This window comes from Macrosteles quadrilineatus, unplaced genomic scaffold (genome assembly GCF_028750875.1).
Source record: "Macrosteles quadrilineatus isolate MER2022 unplaced genomic scaffold, UCM_ALF_1.0 Scaffold_3__2_contigs__length_128488019, whole genome shotgun sequence".
In the NCBI taxonomy this organism is placed as follows: Eukaryota; Metazoa; Arthropoda; class Insecta; order Hemiptera; family Cicadellidae; genus Macrosteles; species Macrosteles quadrilineatus.
This window is the reverse complement of record NW_026542596.1, coordinates 25,407,968-25,429,017: the sequence shown is the minus strand read 5'-3', so window position 1 is coordinate 25,429,017 and position 21,050 is coordinate 25,407,968. Positions and strand designations below refer to the sequence as shown.

Sequence of the window (21,050 nt, the reverse complement as noted above, 5' to 3'; positions counted from 1 at the left end):
TGTTAAGTAGTTCGAATTTATAAAAAAAAGACACAAAGTTTATACAAAAAAGTATGACCTACATTGAATTGTCTCACTCTTAAAATTAAAATGTATCAATAACTTAATTGTCATAACTTACAATGATAGAATTTATAGAATTTTTCTTTAATTCCATTATCAATGACATAGCCTAGTTTTATAAATAGTTGTGTAGTAGCTATTTACGTTACAAGTGTAGTAAGAGCGTTTTTACATCACCATAACTCAGCTATGTTACGTACAAGATTTTACCTGATCCAACAATATATAAGGGGCTACGTACAATATTTTTCATGTCCCACAATATACAGAACGGGGTGTAAATCTACAATATATAAACTGGTTTGTTTTTGAGTGAACTGTTTTTATTAATTACAATAAAATACAGGATATTTTTACTTGGAAACACAACAATGGGTAATGAAACCCATTTAGATAACATTGAGCGCTTAACTTAAAAAATATACCTCTATGGAGCCAACGACATTCAACGCTAGAAATCAGCTGTGCGCTTGAATTATATTGTTATGCTTTGAAAATTTTCCTAACATTCCTAACCTAGCTTTTGTTTGTAAATGAACGTTATTGATAGAAGATGAGTGAAATGGATAATGAAAAATATTGTTCGTAACCTCCTGTATATTGTCGGGTCAGGTAAAATCTTGTACGTTACACATTACGCAAGAGCTTGTTTACATCACTTAGGAGAATTATGCAACTCGCTTCCGCTCATTGCACAACATTCACCTGCGTGATGTAAAAACGCTCTTACTACACTTGTAATGTAAATAGCTATTATTTAATTTGTTTGGATCAGCTGTCTGAAATTGGCAAATAAGCATTCAACAGTTCTGATTGTTTACATTGAAATGTCAACACAAAGGTAAAAAAAAAAGTTGTGAATTTTCTCATGCTCCCATGGAGACCAATTAATATTTACTTTTGAAAACCTCACCTCAAACTGTGGACATCCAAGGGGCACAGCCTGAGAGGAACTCAGGGAAGGGAATAGGCCTATGACATTCTTAGATATGTAGACTATCGGTGTGTTTAATTGTGGCTGTATCGGTTTAGTATTTTAGTCGTTGCAGCCGCACAGACAAACAGACATCACCTCAATTTTATAATAGTATGGATTTCATTTTTTTCTGTATGAATTTTTTGTCCTCATTGTTCGTTTTTGTTACAGAGTGCTGTGGTTTTATTTCTCAATGAAGATTGCAGTAATCAGAAGCTTCTTGACGAGTTTCTTGAGTAAGTGTTGTATAGATATTTGTGTACAAGTATCAACATGTAAACATGTTAACTCGTGGGCAAGGATAAAGTTCATTAAACGTGTGTCATCAATTTTAGATACAGTATTTTTACTTATTTTCTTACTCGCTATGCTATTTGTTTATAACTTAGAAACTTGTACCTTGCTTAACTTGTGTGGCCACTGAAACCCCAAGAGATTAAATTAAAAGCTCAATTCTGAATTCTCATCTAACTTTTCCATATTCTATTTTGATTCCCAGTCTGTGATGTTCTTTATTACTTATCTCTTCAGCTTTTACTTGGTCTGCTAACCTTGGGTACTTCTTAAGATACAATTTTGACAATTAGATAAATCTATTCTTCTTCACACAAACCATGTAAATGAAATGAAATTAAAATTAAAATTGAAATTTAAAAGTGTCTTTAACGTCTAAAACATAAATTAACGTATTTCTTTTAGTACTAATATTATAAACAAATCATATTCAAAGTAACATACTATAAACTTACAAAAATTATGAAATTCAGTAGAATAACCCTAAATAGAATCATTCACACAAGCCCCATAACCAACCCTTTACAGCAGTACCAGAGACTCACAGTACTCAAAATAATGAATTTGATCTCTGCCTCAAACCTTGCACGGTTTTCTATGGCTTTTTTATGTGATCAGGAAGAGAATTCTTGAAGATACCAAGAACGATTTACTATAAGTTGTTGAGCGGTGAATGTGTGAAGATAAAAGATAAGAACTTACGAGTGGCACAGATGTGTTTGTCAGAAATGAAATTAAAGCTATCAAAGAAATATTTTGGTATTTCATTATTAATAATGGAATCACAAGACGGAAGGTGTGAAATTATAAGAGTTTATTTTTACTTCATTTAGTGAAAGTAAGTTGAAATATGGTGTAACATGGTCAAATCCTCTAAGGCCAAATATGATTCTGACACAGGAATGTGCTTACTGAAGCCTGCTGGAAACCTCACTAAGCTAGTTTTTACTAACATGATTTTAAGTTCAGTGGTTTAAAGAAAAATAACAACTCCCTTATTGTATTAATAATATTTATCGTACCCTTTCTAACTCACCTTCTCACTCCAATTTCTTTATAAATTTCATGGTTGCCCATGGGTTGGAATAATCAAGAGAATTGTTGTTGCTTTTATTAGGCATGTAATACGTGTACGCTTGAAAATAAGTTATCAACACTTAAAGGTACTAAGATCAGCTGGTACAGCGTTTCCCATTTTGTTCAACGTTTGCATTTAACCTTTTTAAAAACGTGTTGTGTATAGTGTTTAAAAGACTAACTATCTATATGCTTTATAGTTACTGTAGGAAAAATACAATGTTTAAAGCAAGTGTAAATTGGCTTTGCTGCACTCGAGAAACTTTCTACACTCACCTGCGTCTCGTGCCTTAACATTTCTCTCGTGTGCAGCAAAGTGTCACTTCACACTCTAGTTACACAAATAACTATTTAGTAACATTCTTAATCTTGTGCTCTTAACAATATTTCTTTTACAGGATGTGTGCTGATCAAAGATTACCTGAATCAAAAATACATTTGATAAAACTGTTAGTGTCTTTGCCGGGTCCAGAAATGATGGCTGCAAGAACAAAAAAGCTGTCAAGAAAAGTAGGAAGTGAAGTAACTGATTCAAGAAGTGTGACGGAGAATGAAGATCCTGATGATCCTGACTGTTTTTTCAGTTAAAAGTGTAGTTCAATTTATTTTGTTGTGTTGTCTACACTTATATTTTGTATAAACTTAAATGTTGATAACCATTAGTGCCAAAATATTAATTATTTATTAATACCTTCTATCCCAGATAGCAAGGACCCTTGATTCAAGGTAAACTTTTCCCTACAATTTGCATTCACAATTCAAGGTTGCAAATATTAGGAACATTGTGGCTGGATTCAAGGACAACAAAATACTGCCCTTTTTGAGTTCATAGATTCCGCCCTGAAACAGAGTCAACAAAACAACAGCGCGAATTCCCATGATGCAGTTCGACCAAGCGACGCCAGCCAGACCAGACGCCAGGATCCACCCCTAAACAATCCTAACCTCTTTGTCTTTGTCTTTGTGTGTCTTGTCAGTTTGTCTTTTTGCGACGTTTGTTTCTCGCGTTATTACTATATCAGAGTTTTTAGACATAAAGTATTCATATTGAAGTTAGTTTTTGTCAATTTTTAATTTCTTTGTTCATAGTTAATTCCATAGTGTTCGATTTTAGAAGACTAACTGCAACAAAAGTGCTTGTGAGCCAACGAAACATAAAGGTGAGTCAGCTAATCTTTTCATTGTATTCATAATATTTTTTCCATTCTTATGATAAGATATGTGTGTTAGAATGCTAATCATACTGACATTAGAACCTCAAGTTACAAATGCTCTGAAAATTATCTTACAACAATAAACTGCCAAATTTGGACTAGGATCCAGAATAATTCTAGGCCTGTGCTTGCCCTAGGCCTCATGACTGGTGAATTGTTTTATAGTTGGCCTAGAAAGTATTGTGATCCGTTGGAATATTGTATCTGGAATTGTTCAAGACCTAGTTACTTATTTTTGCCAAATCCGGTGGGCTACAATATTATGAACACACAAGCCAATATGTAACTTAATGATGCAGTTTTTTATCAGCGTAGATTGTCTTAAGTTATCATAGGCCGAAGTTATGAAGTTTCATTTAAGAATGAAGAAATGATTTTCGATGGATTGGATAAATAGACCTAGGCCTATAGAAAAATATTTTAATTTAGCTTAGGCCTATGTCTTAAGTTATAGACTTGGTACTGTAGCCTAGGTCTAAGGGCTTATCCTAGTCCCATGTCCTGATGCTAGGGTTTTTCGGCAAACGTTAAGATGGGTTAAGATTAGCATCTCTCAAAGATTTTAAGTTTTGTACGCCATACCCATTGATTAAACTAAGTAAAGGTAGGCTACCGTAATGAACTAATTTAAAACAACCTTCTACAAAATGTCACTTGACTGGAGACCTGCCATTTTGGTTTTATGTAGCTGTTAACTTTAAATCATATCCTGGTAACTTGTGCCTATTTAAGTTACTAAAGATGTATATTGCCCATGCTGTAAGTTGTAAAGTTATTGTAACAAGGTTAGCTAGGCTGCTGTGTTATTTTTCAAATTAACTAATTAGCTTCAGCGAACACAGATTTAAAACAAGTGGCTTGCCGTTTGAACAAACGTTACAAGATGAGTTGCCATCTTGCTTTGCATCGAAATTTGCAGAATTTAGAACTGTAATTTAGACATTATTATGAATAACTTGGTCTGTGTGCTGCAATTTAACTTACGGTACCGGTATTAACAATTTTGGAAAAATTCTAAAATTTTCTGCTTTAAATAAACCTTACCATTTGTAGGCCTATAGTTTTTAAATTTTATTGATGATTTGTAATTTAAAACAAAAAATATTAATAGCCTAAATCATAACTTAATATTATTAAAACCTTAGAGTAAGAAAGTTAGTAGGTTAAACTTACTAAAACTTTCGTTTGTTGGTCAAACAAAAATTCACTTGGAAGAAAGTTGTTTAAAAAAAATTAATGCCAGACTTATGGTTTACTTCTTTTTCCATCTTGCTTAATTTAGCCAGAATTTCAGGTTGAACGGAGAGGCAAGACCATTGAACGAGTCTAAACTAAATTTTTTGTACTTGATTCATTTGGTAAATCCCACTGTACACCCCTGAAAACACACACTGACCAATTATGTCTATTCTGTACTTGACTACAGAAGTGAGATTGTCAAAGCTAGTTTGTTAAATACAAATACATGGCATATTCTCTCTAAAAGCTGATTGTTTTGTATTTTTCTTCCAATACTAGCTGTAACCCGCGGGCTTTGCCCCGTTTAACTTCTTAATTTTCAAGATGATCTCGTTCGCATGGCTCAATAACGTCCTGGTTGAAGTTTGTTCGCTACGCTCACTCACCTTTAGATTGGAGCTCGTTCGCTACGCTCACTCACCTTTAGATTGGAGCTCGTTCGCTGCGCTCACTTGCCTTCAGGTTAGCTCGTTCGCTACTCTAACTCGCCTCCAGGTTGAAGTTCGTTCGCTACGCTCACTCACCTTTTGGTTGCAAATTAGCTGTTGTCATAAATGTAAAAGAAATAATAGTGCTGCACCCTGTTGGTAATCCTTGTAACTTTAATGCTATTAAACATCATAGAACAGAACCAACTTGTTTAATTGAAACAGCTGTTAAGATTCATTAATTCCATTTTTTATAAGGTTAACATGGGAAACTCCAGAGCCACTGGGGCGGAGCCCAGAGGTCGGAGGGTAAAATCCTTTCTTAGTGATAGTCTACTACCCAAAAGGATGATGCCTGCCAAGATTCAGGTTCCTAGGTCTTATGGTTTAAACTGAGATTTCGTGATGAGTGAGTGAATGAATGAGTCAGTGGTATTTGAGCTTTATATAGATTTGTATAACAAATTCTTTTGTTATTGTTATCTATTATGAGGCGTTTCACTTAAACTGTTTCAGTTGTAGCCAAGAGACTGTTGGCTGAAGCCACTGAATTGAAAGTAAAAAAAAAAAACTGCATCCGTGCATGGCTGTGACAAGCCAAATTTAGGGCCAGTACCTAAAAGGTTTGTAGAGCATATTAGTTATAGAACTGTTTATTTCATAAGGTTTACTTTTGTTGTTACAGTAGAACCTCGATAGTTCGACACTCCCTGTAGTTCGACACAGGCCGTGATGACAAGACATGGCATCAGTGGCCGATGACGGGTTCACCAAGGTTAAAAACTAGAGCATTCTTAGTGTTTTCGTGCATGGAAAAACTCAATAGGTAGCCTACTTAAAATATCCCATTAACTTACATTTTTTCTAAGATCCAAAGTGTAAAAAGCATGTGACGTAAATTATGAGGGGCGAATAAGATTGTATTTACTGAGCAGCCTACCCCTAGTACCAGCCACGCTCAAATTTCTTCCCCGGGGTGCTGAGAAGGATTCACGGTTTTGACTGATTAATTATTTTAATTTAATCTAAGGTTCAGAGCTCTAGAAGCGCTCAAAAGATCCTGCAGACGCCCAGGAGGAGAGCAATATCATCCTCGCCTTTGTTAAAATGTTATTGCAAATTTTGCCTAACTTTTAGAATAACTGTAGGACAGACGAGTACTCTACCCTGGCCAATTCGATAAAACTACCTACTCGTTTAAACTGTTGCAACAACGGGTTTTAGAATTCTAATAACAAGTCTCGGGTTTGTTAATTTGGTTTATTAGTATAAGGAACATACAAGGGTGGTTTTTCAAGTAAGAGCCAGTTTCTGCGTATAAATCCATAATTCGCTTAAGTACGCTGCAGCAAGGCTCCTCGCCACTTGCTGGTATCATTTGTGAACAGAATGACACAATTTGCAGCTCTGTGTAGCTGACATGTACCTACATTTCGCTGTGTGTTTCAACAATTTTTTAGACTTTTTGTCCCCGTACGCTAGGCTGGAGCCCGGGATTGTTTTTCACATTACTTCAGGCTAGACCTAGGGGTTACGGCATTATCACTTAGTTAAAATCCATTGGTGATTTGGCGGGATTTGAACCCTGGACCCCAGGAACCGGAATGACCGCGCTCTAACCACTAGACCTGCTCGCTCCCCAATTTTTTAGACTATTGATAATGTCAATGATAATCAGGGCCGGAGAGAGCCATCATGGGCCCCTGGGCTCAGCGATCCCGGGCCCCCTATTTACTTGATTTAGTGTCCAGCCGTCTCCGTGCCGTTTTGTCACACAAATAACTATATTAATAAATGTTTGCTCACAGTTTCAGCTTTAATCACAGTCAAAACAATTCAAGTAAAAAATTACTTAGTGAACTGGAAAACCATGCTGAAATTTTTAACTCAAGCAGATTACATGTACAGAAAAAATTTAAAAAAAATTAGATAAAACATACTCCCTTAGTCGATACTTTATGATTTTTTTTTGTTGCAGGAAAAGAGGAGTTATTGGTGCACAGAATAGGAACATCAGGCTGAGGTTATGCGACAGTAAATAATGTATAAGTAAAATGTCACTTAATTTAACTCATGTTCTAATTTTCAAGTTTGTTTTATACTTTATATTTTCATAAAATAAATTTACTATAACCAATGTCACTTGCTACATTTTATTTATACCCCCACAAATAGTGATATTTTGGCTATGTTTGAAGAACTGTTTTGAACTTTTAAACTTTTTGTTGATCACTGAGATGTCTTTTCTAAAGCAGGGTCTGGTGTAATTTGATGAGGCCTTATTAAAAATTAAATGCTCTCACCCTTCACTCACAAGCTTGGCAGAATAGGCTTATTATTTTTAACCTAACTCAGTTATCCTATACAACATTTAAATAAAGTGTTATAGCATCATTTATAGGTTTCTAGCTGCCCCTCCCCTTGGGCTTCACAACAGAATTGAAAAATTTTCTTTGCTACAAACAGTTGTTTTGCATTGGTTTTGCTTAGAATTTTCCTAACAGCGGTTTGGTAGCTAATACAATTAAACGAAAGTTCTGTCAAAAGAAAAATATGTTAACATTGTAATTTTAAAGCCAGTGAGCCAGAGCCCTGATGGAATCTCTCAAAGCTACTTCTTGTACATATTAAGTGAAACCTATTATGGAGGTTAAGTGAAACCTCCATGCCACCAAGTTCTGAGTACATATGCATGGTAGTTTTTGAGGAATAGTGATCAATGAGTGAGTGAGTGGTAACTGTATTATAATATAGATTATAAGGTCAAATTATGTATCCACCCAAAGTTTTCTGCGTAGATTAAAGCTTAAGGTAATGTACCTTGCGTTTAATATTTTAAGGCTTAACTTACTGCCATAAAGCAACCAATATTTTGATGTCCTAATAGATAGCTGTCCCTGCGCTTAGTAGGCATCATTAAAGTTCTTGAGTTCACAAAGACAAAACAGCTAGGCTATCCACTAGGACATTAAAATATTGGACTACTTTAAGACCGTAAGAATGCCGTAAGTCAAGTAAAATTCCTTGTCAGTCAATCACTTGTTACTGTATGTACTGAGTTGATCATGATTATGCTTTTATTTAACCCAAATTCAACAATATATTTTGATTTCAGCCAAAAATCTTTACCTTGAATTAACCTTAAATTTTCAGGTTATGAGTCCTGAATTGACCATGATTTTACCTTAATTTAAACATACTTATACCTTAATTCAACCTCAATTCAGCCTTGATTATGCATTACTGCCAGAAACGTTTACCTTGAATCAACCTAAAATTTTCAGGGTTGATTCAGGTTTCACAAGTGTTCAGTAGGACCCTTGAATTAGCCCTGAATTAGGCTTGATGGCTTGATATTTTAAGATTAATTCAGGCTTGCATCTTTGAAAGTTTAACCTTGATTTAATACTGAATCAGGAAAAAATTGCTATCTGGGTATTGATTCAACAGGCATTATTATAAACCTATAAATAATTTGTAAATAAAGCTACCTCCCCCTTCCTCTTCCTGTTTAGACACCTTCACTGCAACAATTCAAATATTGCCTTAGTGTAAACTGTAAAATCACTTAGAGGAGCCCCAGCGTGAAGTGTGTTATGATAATTTACCAGATAATCTATATACTGTATTTATTTATTTATTTATTCATTGATACACAATTTACAATAGCTACAGGTATATAACCTAAAACAGCTATAATAAAAAATTATCTATCTATATATTAATAGGCCTACGCATACTATTGGAAAGATATTTTCCTGTAGATGTGCAGAATCCCTTTAAGGCTCAAAAATAAGCACAACAAATGAGATTAACATTTTGGAAAAATTAACATGGACCTAATGGGTTGCCATGCTGGTGACGAAATAACGAAATATAAACAGAAAATAAAAAAGGAGAAATTGCAATCACATGTTTTCATGTGATTTTCATTTCATTTAAAAAAAAAGGGAAGCCTGTATTTGACTTTGACTTACAACTAGAAACTCCATCTCCATGTTAAAGTTGTCGCCAGTTTCATAATAAACTAAAAGTTACAAGTTACAACTTGTAACTTGTAATTTCCATTAGATTTGCATTGGGCGATCAGCTGATTTACTAATAATATTAGTTTGTACTTTATTATGAAATGGGCAGTTTTAAATGAAATTAGTCGTAGTTGATGTGAGCCTCCAACAGATTGAGCTGATCAAAATGAAAAATTTCTGTTGATTAAACGATCTTTTTTACCAAGTCAAACTTATGTAATGACTTATTATATGAGCTATAGCAACTAACTGTTATGACCAATCAACTTTGTCAACAGGCAAAATGAGGTAGAATATGCGATTTTAGACTCACTCAAATGCATGCTATTTAATTTAAAAAATGGGGCATCTGATCCATTGATCGAATGTCTACTTCAATCTCCTATAGTCAAGTGCACATTACATATTTTTGGCCGAGTTTTCGACCACTAGTACAATATTAATACATTACATAATGTAAATAACAAAAATCAAAATGTACACATGAATGAACAATATAAAACCAGTGATGTATAAATCACGGCCCCTTTAACACCAGGGGCCCATTTCATAATAAAGTACAAACTAAATATTATTAGTAAATCAGCTGATCGCCCAATGCAAATCTAATGGAAATTACAAGTTGTAACTTGTAGTTTATTATGAAATGGGCCCCAGGCCGCGGCCTTCAAAGTGGCAACATCGCAAGTAGGGTTGTAACAGCTGTTTTGTTTGGAAGCAGCTAATGGTATTGTGTGTTTACAAAAGCTTGGTTTCTGGACTATGAAAATATTGACTCCGTACAGATATAGATTTGCAATTCATATGGTTTTAATTTTCAATTCTGTATGTAATTTACATTTAAATTTAAATCAATAAAGTGTGAATTAATGAACTGATTTCACCTGCCTGCCATGCTATCTTATGGGACGTCTGACACTAAACAACCCTACTTGAAAACATACTCCTCAAGGAGTATATGTTTTATCTATGAGGAGTAGGTATGTTTTATCTATGCTAAATATTATGGAGTTAAAGGCGGCCGTGCACTAGCACATTAATTCATGTGTTATTTCATATATATTTAAATGTATAAACATAAATTTATTAGAAGATTGAAAATAAAACATATTGAAATGGAAACCAATATACAATATAAATCGAAAATCTATTTCTATACATATAAAATTGGAGTCAATATTTTCATAATCCAATAACCAAGCTTTAATATTCTGTATTTGCTCGTTGTTTTTATATTTAAAACAGTTGCAAATAAAGAGTTAAAGACAAAAAAATCTTTGTGGATTAGCAGAAGACAAGTTTATTGTTAGTTTCGTCCGGTGCACTGTAGAGGTCATGTTTTGTTTACAATTTGTTTTTTTTTGTTATTTATTCAGTAATTTAAAACCTCGTTTAAGCAAATAAAACGATCTAATCATAAACAATAACTCGTCCTATAGTTATATAAATAAACACTAATGCAGAAATCATTAAATTAACCTTAAAATAATAGAAAAAAAGTTTCTTCGACACTAGTGATTAGTGTCACCAACATGAACTAGACATACAAGCTTCACAATTTACATGGGATGTCTTCTACTTGTGTTGGTTAGAGCATAGATAAAACAATTTTTATCCATGGTTAGAGTTTGATAATAGGATACAAGCATACTCTAACAATTTATAACCAAAAGAGTGGTTGTCAGGATTCGGGTTCAACCATGTTGAACAATACATTATTACATGTACTTAGCATGAGAAGGTAGTGTTTCAGGTGCTGGGCTGGCAACAATGTACCGTACCTACTTCATTATTTTCTGCTGGTTGCCCTGACGACACTCCTATCCCTATGGTTTGTTTACAAGTTTAAAAAATTGATTCTTTTGTAAAAGTGTTTTAAGTTAGATATTTTACTTGTTATGGGTAAGTTTGCATCAATATTCTGTATCTAGTCATTAATTTACGTGGAACCAAAGGGATACTAATTCTAATTATTATTATATTCCTACCTCTTGCTCCTTTCCCAGACAGATTGAGTTAACCTCAAATTTGTGCCGCAAAGGCACTTAACCTTTTAACTTATACTAAGTTATACTAATACTTATCTTTGTATTATCTTTGACTATCAATCCAATAGTTAATGGTATTATGATTGAACCCGTTATAGAACATTTAAGTTAAATGGCGGTAATTTTGATTTGGTAGGGTTGAAAAGCTTGGGGGATTTGCATTGGCCTGAGTTAGAAATCGGTTTGAGGTTCTGTTAACTTAGTTGTTCAGGGTTTTGAATACTTGTATACTTATTTCTTCTTCTTTGACAGAGCTAGTCTGATAGATTACGTTATAAAATAATTAATAATACAACTTTGTACATTATTTACAGTAATTTCTGTATTGAACTTTCAAATAAATATTGGAATAAAACTTCGATTTAACCTACTAGCCTAATGTCTGTCTAAGCACTAAAGGCTGCACTTTACTTTAGGTCCTACACTCATTTCGATTATTCAATTGTTTCATTCGATATATCGTTTGGTTAGTTAGGTTAGGTTAACCTTACTTAACTAACCAAACGATATATCGAATGAAACAATCGATTAATCGATATATTGATCGATATTTTCATTCGAATGAGTGTAGGACCCAAAGTAAAGTGCAGCCGCACTAAACACCAGTTAATTAAAAAATATCCAGTACTGAAAACTTCATCTTGTTAAGTTAAGTTAAGGCGACTTTGGTGAAACTTTGATATCCGGCTCCACTGTAGTACGGTATTGATCTTTAAAGTAGGTCTATCAATTCAATCAATAACCAAACTAAGTTAAACCGAAACCAAACTTCTTTATCAATTGTAGCAATTGACCACAACGGATCACTATGGAGTTGAATGAATAACTTAGGCTATAGGCCTTTTTAAAAGTTTTACTACGACTTAGGCCTAATTAATCCGGAAAAACTTTGATATCCGACTCCATCGAGTTGTCCAACTATAAATGTAGACCTATCGATTCAATTGATAACCAAACCTAAACTAACTCAAACCCTAACTTTCTATAGCCTATTGATTGTAACAATGATAATCGATAGTAGGTACAATGGAGTCAGATACGGTATCTAAGTTTTGCATTCATAGTTTGTGCAAGAGTACCGACCTTTTTTTAGCAAATTCAGTAAGTGAAGTTGTGTTTGAACTAGGCATAATCTTTCTTATGAGCTAGGACAAATTTAGGGTTTATTGGCATTCGACTTCAAATAACGATGACAATTTAAGACAACGGGCTTAAGTGTTATAGGCTTACAGTTTGTGTTTTTAGGAACAAATTACCATACAGTTTTACAGTTGTTTATTTTCAGCGAATTTCCCTATAGGGAATAAGCTATTACCGTAGGTCTCATGGTAAGACTTAGTCCCGGGACCGATTTACTTTTTCATTTTGATGTCCCTAGAAGCCAAAAGTAGTTTGCTTGTTTATGCATATATTTGGATCAAACTTGGCCAATCTATTTATTTTATACTAAGCTATTAATATTTTACTAAAAAACACACTTTATTACCCTGTAGGCAGCAAACCTAGGTACTCGTTAAACCTAATGTTATTTGAATAGGTTTAATTGAAAATCAAATCAGGCAAATGGAAATTCGCTTAGTCTGCAGGTTTGCTGCGGCGGGGGTATTTTTTCATTGCGGCCCTGAATGAACCACATGATTTGGAGCTCTTTATGTCCTGAGGGAGGCCATTATACAAATGCGGACCGAAATAAGAAAATGACTTTCTTCCAACCTCAAGCCTCACTTTAGGAAAGTGAAGCCTGCAGTCGGAACGAGTACCACGCAGACAGATCTCCCCCCTGTTAAGCCTCTCGCTGAGGTACTGAGGCTCTCCCAGCTTGATCACTTTGTGGACCAGGCAGCAGGTCAGGTTCCTGCACATGTCATCCATTGGGATGAGCTTTGCAACATTTCGAAAGGAGGACACGTCGTCAAAGCTGTTAAGGCCAAAAATGAACCTTATGGCAGAATGTTGAATTCATTGAACTCTTCCCATATCCTCCTTAGAGATGTTGTTTCCATATGCAGGAAAGCAATATGTAAAGGCTGGGAGGACCAAGGCGGACAGCATGAGTTGCATTTAGGAATATTTTGGCAGTAGAGTTTTAAATCTGCTTAAAGACCTCTCAGTCTCAGTCTACCCACTTTGCGTTGAACTGCAGATGTGACATGGTCAGAAAAAGAGAGGTCTTTGTCAAGTACAACACCAAGTGTGACAGTGTCGCAAACAGACAATCTCATGCCATCAAGGGTGACTTCTATAGGCTAGAAGATTTACTCAATTCCTGCATCATATTGTTTGGTCCAGTATGCATGGCGACACACTTGTCAACATTCAATCCAAGGCCATTCATGACAGACCATTGAAAACTGTTGTGCAAATCAGCATTGATGAGCCGGATTGCTTCTGATGTCAGGTCTGGCTTGTATGACAAGTGTAGTTGGCAGTCATCAGCATACAAGTGTGCTGTACAATATTCTACACTTCTAGACAAGTCAGATGTGTATAAATTTAACAGCACAGGGCCTAAACAACTACCTTGAGGAACACCACACAATTTGCAAAGCGGATCTGATGTCTCACTCCCAATTTTGGTAACCTGCAGTCGTGACTCCAAATAGGACCGAAACCAACACACAACTTTTTCACTGCAACCATAGCACTTAATTTTGACCAATTCATGATCAATAGAGTCAAATGCTTGGGAATAATCTAGAATAGCTAATGTGCTGTATAGGCCTTTATCTTTGGCATCAAATAGATCTTCCCCAAACATAGTCAGTGCAGTACAAGTACTGTGGTTTTTTCTAAAACCTTACTGTAGCTTAGGCAATATATCAAAATCATCTAGAAATAAAGCAATCTGTTTAGTTACTACCTTTTCCATTATTTTTACATTGCAGGTACACAAAGATAGGTCTTAACTGCTGGACGGTTTTTGGCGCAGCAACCATAGGCAATGGTTTCACATGGGCAACTTCCAACTTTTAGGAAAAACACCAGAGGCTAGGCTCATATTTATCAAATGTGTTATTGCTCCTATTGCATATGGACGAACATATTTTATCATCAGCAGCGATATATTATCAACACCTAGAGCTTTTGATTTTATTGAGTTTATTGCCTCTTTAACAAAATTTTTTGTAATCATTTGAAATTCAAATCGTTATCTCCATGTTTTTTAGCTTGTTGAAGTTTATTCAGCAATTCAATGTCTATATCTTTTCCAGATCCCATATTGACAAATTCATTTATCTTATTATTAATCTATAAACCGGGGGGAGGGGGGGGGGGTGCCTACTATTTCTCTTACTACTTACAATCTCACAATCTTTCAAACAATTCCAGAACTCTGCAGGTTTTGCACATGAGGCAAGCTTGTTAGAAAAGAATATTTTATTATCCTCTTGGATCATGCCATTCAAACTACTGTATTTCTTATGGTTTTATACTCGTGCCAGTCTGACGAATCACTGGTCCTCCAATATTGTTTACGGTGTTGATTTTTAACAATTGACAATTCTTTAATTGTTTCATTTATCCAGGGAGCTTTTTTCCGTGTTACCTTCTTACAAACAATAGGAGCAACCTCATCAAACACTTTCTTTATATGATCAGTAATAAATTGCTCTATCAGGAGACTCTAGCTTGCACACACAATTTCAGTTAGTATCAGCAATTATGTTGAGTGCAGTATCTGCATTAAATTTTGAAAAATCTAAGACCTAAATGTGATTAGCTTCGACCCCTTTTTGTCTTTCTTACAAGATATACAACAATATATTAGTTTATGATCAGTCATCCTCATTCCTCTATGGTCAACTCTGCTGGGGGTTCTATGACTCCAACACTTTCAATCTCGGCAGATTTGTCAACACCTATGATGTGGTCAATCAATTTTGTCGAGGTTTCCGTCACTCTTGCAGGCTTGTTGACAATTTGTATAGTGTTGGATTCAATGGATTCTCTCGTCAGCCTACGCAAGTAATTTGTTTCGCAGGTTTGTGACAGCATATCAATATTAGTATCCTCCAAATAAATCACTGATTTAACTTCAACTGCAAGGTCAATAAAAAGGGAGCGAAACTGATTCGAAAGGCGAGTGTACCCAATGTAAGAACGACGATAAACCACATCGTGTGCTCCCGCTATCTCCGCGTCCCGTGAGCTCCGAACCCAAATCTGTCCCGCCACTTCCGAATTCTTGAGTGACCCTTATAATCCCCAGGGTGGGGTGGGGTGTAAGGGAGGCGGGGCTTCGCCCACACGGAAATTCTTGACGCAGTTAGGAACAAAGGATTATAAGGGTCACTTTGAAATTCGGAGGTGGCGGGACTTGGAGGGAGCTCGCGGGACGTAGGCCTAACCAACCACACTTATACCAAACTTACTCCCTTTAAAACTCACCACCACACAGAGATGCTCGATACCAAGATCAATGAAGTCAGGTAAGTGGTACAGTTGAAAGTCGATGCCGTCTTTCACATACAATGGTACACCACCTCATGGGTAATCTTTTTTAGCATTTCGATCACAACAAAGCATTGAATATACTGGTATGGCATAACTGTATGTGGGTGTGTATAAGTATACAACCTCTTAGGCAAGGAATCAATGAACTTCCTATTGGATATTTTCCTCCATGAAAAGTTACTTACTCTTCCTCCCATGGCCATTTGTACCCCAAGTGGTACTTGGCCTCACCAACACACTGCCTCCACGTCGCCCTGTCTCTTGCGGTTTCTTCGTTGACTTCCATCCTGGCCATATCTTTATTTACTTCATCCGTCCAGCTTTTCCTCGGTCTCCCTCGTGGTCTCCTCCCCTGTGGGTCACTTTTCCATATTTGATTAAGTTTGCTAGTTTCCTCTCTTCTAATGATGTGGCCCGTCCAGCGAAGTCTCCTGCTTTTAACCTCTGCAATTATATCTGGCTCCTTGAACAGGTCTCTTAGTTCCTGATTATGTTTAATTCTCCACACATCTCCTTCTTTAGTAGGGCCAAACGATTTTGCGCAGGACTTTATTTCCAAAAGTAATTAGTTTTTTCTCCGTGTTTTTATCCATAATCCAGGTTTCAGCTCCATAATGAAGGACAGGTCTTATGATAGTTTTGTAGATTTTAAGTTTAGCGTGGTGAGACAATAATCTTGATGATAATAATTTGTTTAGAGTGTACATACTTCTACTGGCTAAGTTTATTCTATTCTTTATTTCTTTGTGTTCCTCACTTTGTGAGCTGACAATAACTCCTAAATTAAAATCAAATCAAATCGTCTTTATTTCATATTGTAGGCTTCATAAATCAGTGCATGGAATGGCGTCAAAAACTATATCTAAAACTTAACATAAAGAAATCAAGTCTAATAGAACTAAAACACTAATTTAACATATATTCTTCTAAAGAGTATAGAGGTAGTGACAACAAGTGGTACTTCAAATGTTTTTTTAAATTTGAAGAAATGATTTTCTTTTTTTAATGTGATCAGGAAGTTTATTATAGAATTTACCTCCAGCATGGGTAGTTTTCTTTTCACATAGTCTATGGGCAGGTGCTGCAATAGTACCCCTATTTCTTTTATTGTAGGAGTGGCATTCACCTAATAGAGGTAAGTCTGCAAAATTTTGTCTACAATATAAAATTACTTCATATATACGTGCTGTATACAGTCATAATTCCAAGGTTTTTGAATTCCTCTTTGACTGTCTCTCTCCATTTAATATCCAATATGATTCTCAATGCTCGTTTTTGTAAAATTAAAAGCCTAACTGTGGCCTAACCAAATTTCTTTTACTTGTAGCTCCGTAGATGCAGATCAAAAAATGTATATTTGAATGAATATAAGCAAAATATATCATTTTTAGTGTTTTAAGATCACAAAGATTAGATAATTTATACAAAGCATACAAACCAGATGTGACTTTTTTAGCTATGTGTTCAATATGTAAATCCCAACTTAAATTGTTACTCATTATCAAACCTAAAAATTTGGTGTTAGTTATTGGAAATATTTTATTTTTATTTATAGTAATTGAGATGGGATCTAATTTATTAGTTTTGTTGTTGGTGGCGCTGATTGGCATTAAATTTGTTTTTGAAACATTGAGCAATAGTTTATGATTATTACCAGAAATGACTTGAAGTAATCCATTTATATATATTAAAAATAAAAGTGGGCCCAAAATTGAGCCTTGGGGCACCCCATGGTGAATTAGTTTCATCTCTGATTTTTGTATAAACTAAATTATTTTGATTGTTGTAAACTAGCTCAACATATTGTTTTCTGTTTGTTAAGTAACTTTTTAGTCAGGATAACATAGGTTCTTTAATTTTTAGTTTTGCCAATTTATTAATAAGTAAAGAATGTGAGACACTGTCAAAAGCCTTATTTACATCCAAGAAAACTCCTATAGTCGGCCGCTTAGAAAACGACCTCCTCCAGCATTGGTTTAGCATTAGCGCGCAGGTCGTTTTCTAAGCGGCCGAACTATACAACCTTTTCTCCCTCATCATAAATCCTAGAGATTACTGGTAGCAGTGACAATGGTCTATAATTTGACATAGTTGATTCATCTCCTTTCTTGAAAAGAGGCTTAATTTTTGAAATTTTGAGTTTATCTGGAAAAATGCCACTAATGAAAGAGGAATTTATTAAATGTACTAAAGGTTTTATTAAATATTTCTTAACATATTTAACTAAGGGCATTGGGATTTCATAATAGCCGGATGAATGCTTATTATTTAAAGAACTTATTATTTAGTCTATTTCTTTGTCGCTGACAGGTTCACATTTAAAGTAAGTCAAGTCTGGGGAAATGTCGGTTTAGTTGGGAGTTTCATTTAATTTAGGTATCACATCACGATCTACAATGTTAATGAAATAATCATTGAACAAATTGCAAATCTTGTTTGGACTAGAGTAAACATTGTTATCTACTTTAATACTAGATATATTATCTACTTTGCGCGGTTCCCACTTGCTTATTAATTATATTCCACGTTGTTTTAATACTCTTTTTAGCATTGTTAATTTTTCCCTAAGGGTTTTATTTTTTAGTTTAGCATCATTTACAGTATTTGTGTTTTTAAGCAGTCTGCCCTTGGTATAAAGCTGGATGATTTGATCTTTTTCGTGTTTCAAAGTGTCATTATACCAGCGACACTTGTTGTCAATCCTTTCTCTAATTTTGACCACTGGAAAACATTCGTTAAAATATAAAATAATTATATTTATAAATACATCATCTTTCTGTTCATATTTTAAAGACTCAACTTGTACTTACTGTCATGTTCTATTTCTGTCATGTTCTCCTCGTTCTCTGCTCCCCTTCCAAATCTGACAAGTTTTGTTTTGTTGTCATTTATTTTCAGGCCCACTACTCTTGTTTCTCTTAGGCCTATGAGGATTTCAAACATTTCCTGGAGCTCTTCTCTGGTCTCTGCAAGCAGTACTACGTCATCTGCAAAGGCGAGCACGCTTACCTTCCAATTCTTATGCCATATTCTGTATTCTTCAGCTCTTTCAAGAGCTATATTGAAGAGTGTAGGTGAAATTATATATCCCTGCCTAACTCCTGTTTTTATGTCAAAGGATGTTGAGTAGTAATTTTATATTTTAACCTTGCTCTTAGAGCCATTAACACTTAAAGTAGCAAATTTTATTAGTTTATTTGGGATTCCAAAACTTTTCATTCTATACCAAATTTTTTCCCTATGAATACTATCACGCTTTGCTATAAAATCGATAAATAGGCCATAGAAAGATTTACCAAAATCCCAATATTTAGCTATTGCCTCCGAATGTATATTTGATCTGTTGTGGACCTGCCCCTTTGAAAACCAGCTTAGTGCTCTTCAATTATTTCCTCTGTGTATTCATCAAGTCTCTTCTTGAGTATATTAGATATTACCTTATAGGAAGTATTTAGTAATGATATTCCTCGGTAGTTATTTGGCTCCCATTTATCACCCTTGAAAAGAGATAAATTTATACCTTAAAAAGTTACACTATATATATTTTAATTAATACTTTGACCAGGTAGAGTAATTCAACTTATGTATAAAGTATCGAGATATTGTCTGAGAATAGGGGAATACAACGGTCTGGTACGGCCGTCGCCAATAACTTTATTTATGGCCGGAGTGTGCGTCTGTCTGTCTGTCCTTCACTTTTCCTCTATCATGCAACATGAATAGTCTCGGTTGTCTACGCCAACTATCGTCGTATAAAACCATTCATCTTCATTTCATTTTCATTGTGTACTTTTACTAATACACAGGGCTTTATTTTTGACGGAACAACCTAAATAATCTTGGTTGTCAACGCCAACTAACTTTCTATAAAACTATTCAACAAGGTTGATGTAGGACTACTTTTAATAAAATATACAGGACTTAATATTTCTACTGAATAATGGTAATGGAATTCATCACTGTACAAATATTTAGTATTGGGCTGACGGACTGTACATTTATAGAGTTTTGTAGTTTTGTCCATTTTTACCCTATTTCTAAGGGTGTTAGCCTCCATTCATTGTTTTTGAATCTTCAAAGATATTGTTACAAACAAATACTTAACATGAGCCATTTTCGCTAGGAGGTAGTGGAAAGAGTTGAAGATAGAGAGGGGTCTTTGAGAGGTTTTAATTGTTGTCCCATAATTTCTAGAAACCATACAACAATATACAATTCCGTATTCCATCCTTACCACATTGTACTGCTAATGACCAAACAGTCACAGATTATCCTCTTTAGTAATCAATTGGCAATTAAATTGCTCTACTACCCCTTCCTCTTGCAGCAAACCTGCAAATAAAGAGAATTCCTAGTTGCTTTGGCGGATTTAAAAAAATAAAACGGTTGTTAAAAAGAACTCCTTCTTGAGATCAGTAAGTTAAAATAAGGCAGTAAGGCATTGAACAACTTTCTCTACATGCTTGTGCTCTGCAGATTTTCTTATTATCTTATTATCTATCGAAAAAAGTAAGATGAAATACTTTAAGCAATATTAAAATTGAAACCTTAACCTGATGATGATCACCAGATGCCATTTGTCATTTAGCTATAAATTAATTATGCTATTTAACAAAAGGTTGACGTTAGATTGTATCATGATGTATCATCATGACCAGGTTTTGGACCGGTCCCTTACCAAATCCCCTAAACATTTCACTGGCTTGGAAAAACAAAATAAAAACATGCAAATAACCTATCAGAATTTACCTTAAATCAAAAGGCTAGATGAGATACCTAGTAGATAGGTGTGAAATATTTTTCTGCTTGTATGAGCCATTTCATGGGTATGTGATGCGCATATGTAGGGAATAAAGGGGAGTACCTTTTGAAAGGATTAAGGAAAAGCTATGCTCAAGAGTGATTGGTGGTTGAGCCTATTTGAGAAATAGAAGTGGACCGGGCTCTGCAAAGGGTTTGAATACAATTTTGTATTTACCTGACTGAACGGAGTATACAATTTGGATGAAATTTACCTCGTTGCAACTAATAGAACAGTAAGAAACCCTTTGCAGCAAACCTGCAGACAAATTTCCATTTGCATGATTGAATTTTTACATTTAAATAACATTAGGTATTATGAGTACCTAGGTTTTATGCTACAGGGAGGATAATAAAGTGTGTAGTTTAGTAAAATATAATAGCTTATTAAAAAATGAATAAATTTGCCAAGTTTGATCAAAATGTAT

General features: G+C 34.8%; 2 protein-coding genes and 1 long non-coding RNA gene across 4 annotated transcripts in view; all 3 read left to right on the top strand.

Moving 5' to 3' along the window:
* The window catches only part of LOC128990699 (uncharacterized), a 28,476-nt gene extending 25,371 nt beyond the window's left edge, over positions 1–3,105 (top strand). For both annotated transcript variants that reach the window (XM_054413221.1, XM_054413219.1), the window contains 2 exons: positions 1,211–1,275; positions 2,809–3,105. In XM_054413221.1, the coding sequence (XP_054269196.1) occupies positions 1,211–1,275; positions 2,809–2,998 (255 nt within the window). In that variant the 3' untranslated portion in view covers positions 2,999–3,105. The remainder of the gene's footprint in view (positions 1–1,210; positions 1,276–2,808) is intronic.
* A 239-nt stretch (positions 3,106–3,344) lies between these two features.
* On the top strand, positions 3,345–8,178 carry LOC128990700 (uncharacterized). The gene is made up of 3 exons (XR_008490557.1): positions 3,345–3,570; positions 5,977–6,117; positions 7,270–8,178. It is a non-coding gene; the product is annotated as an uncharacterized LOC128990700 (long non-coding RNA).
* A 2,972-nt stretch (positions 8,179–11,150) lies between these two features.
* LOC128988693 (rootletin) overlaps positions 11,151–21,050 on the top strand; it is a 102,826-nt gene continuing 92,926 nt past the window's right edge. The window contains exon 1 of the mRNA XM_054410238.1: positions 11,151–11,221. The gene's annotated coding sequence lies outside the window, so the exon portion shown is untranslated. The remainder of the gene's footprint in view (positions 11,222–21,050) is intronic.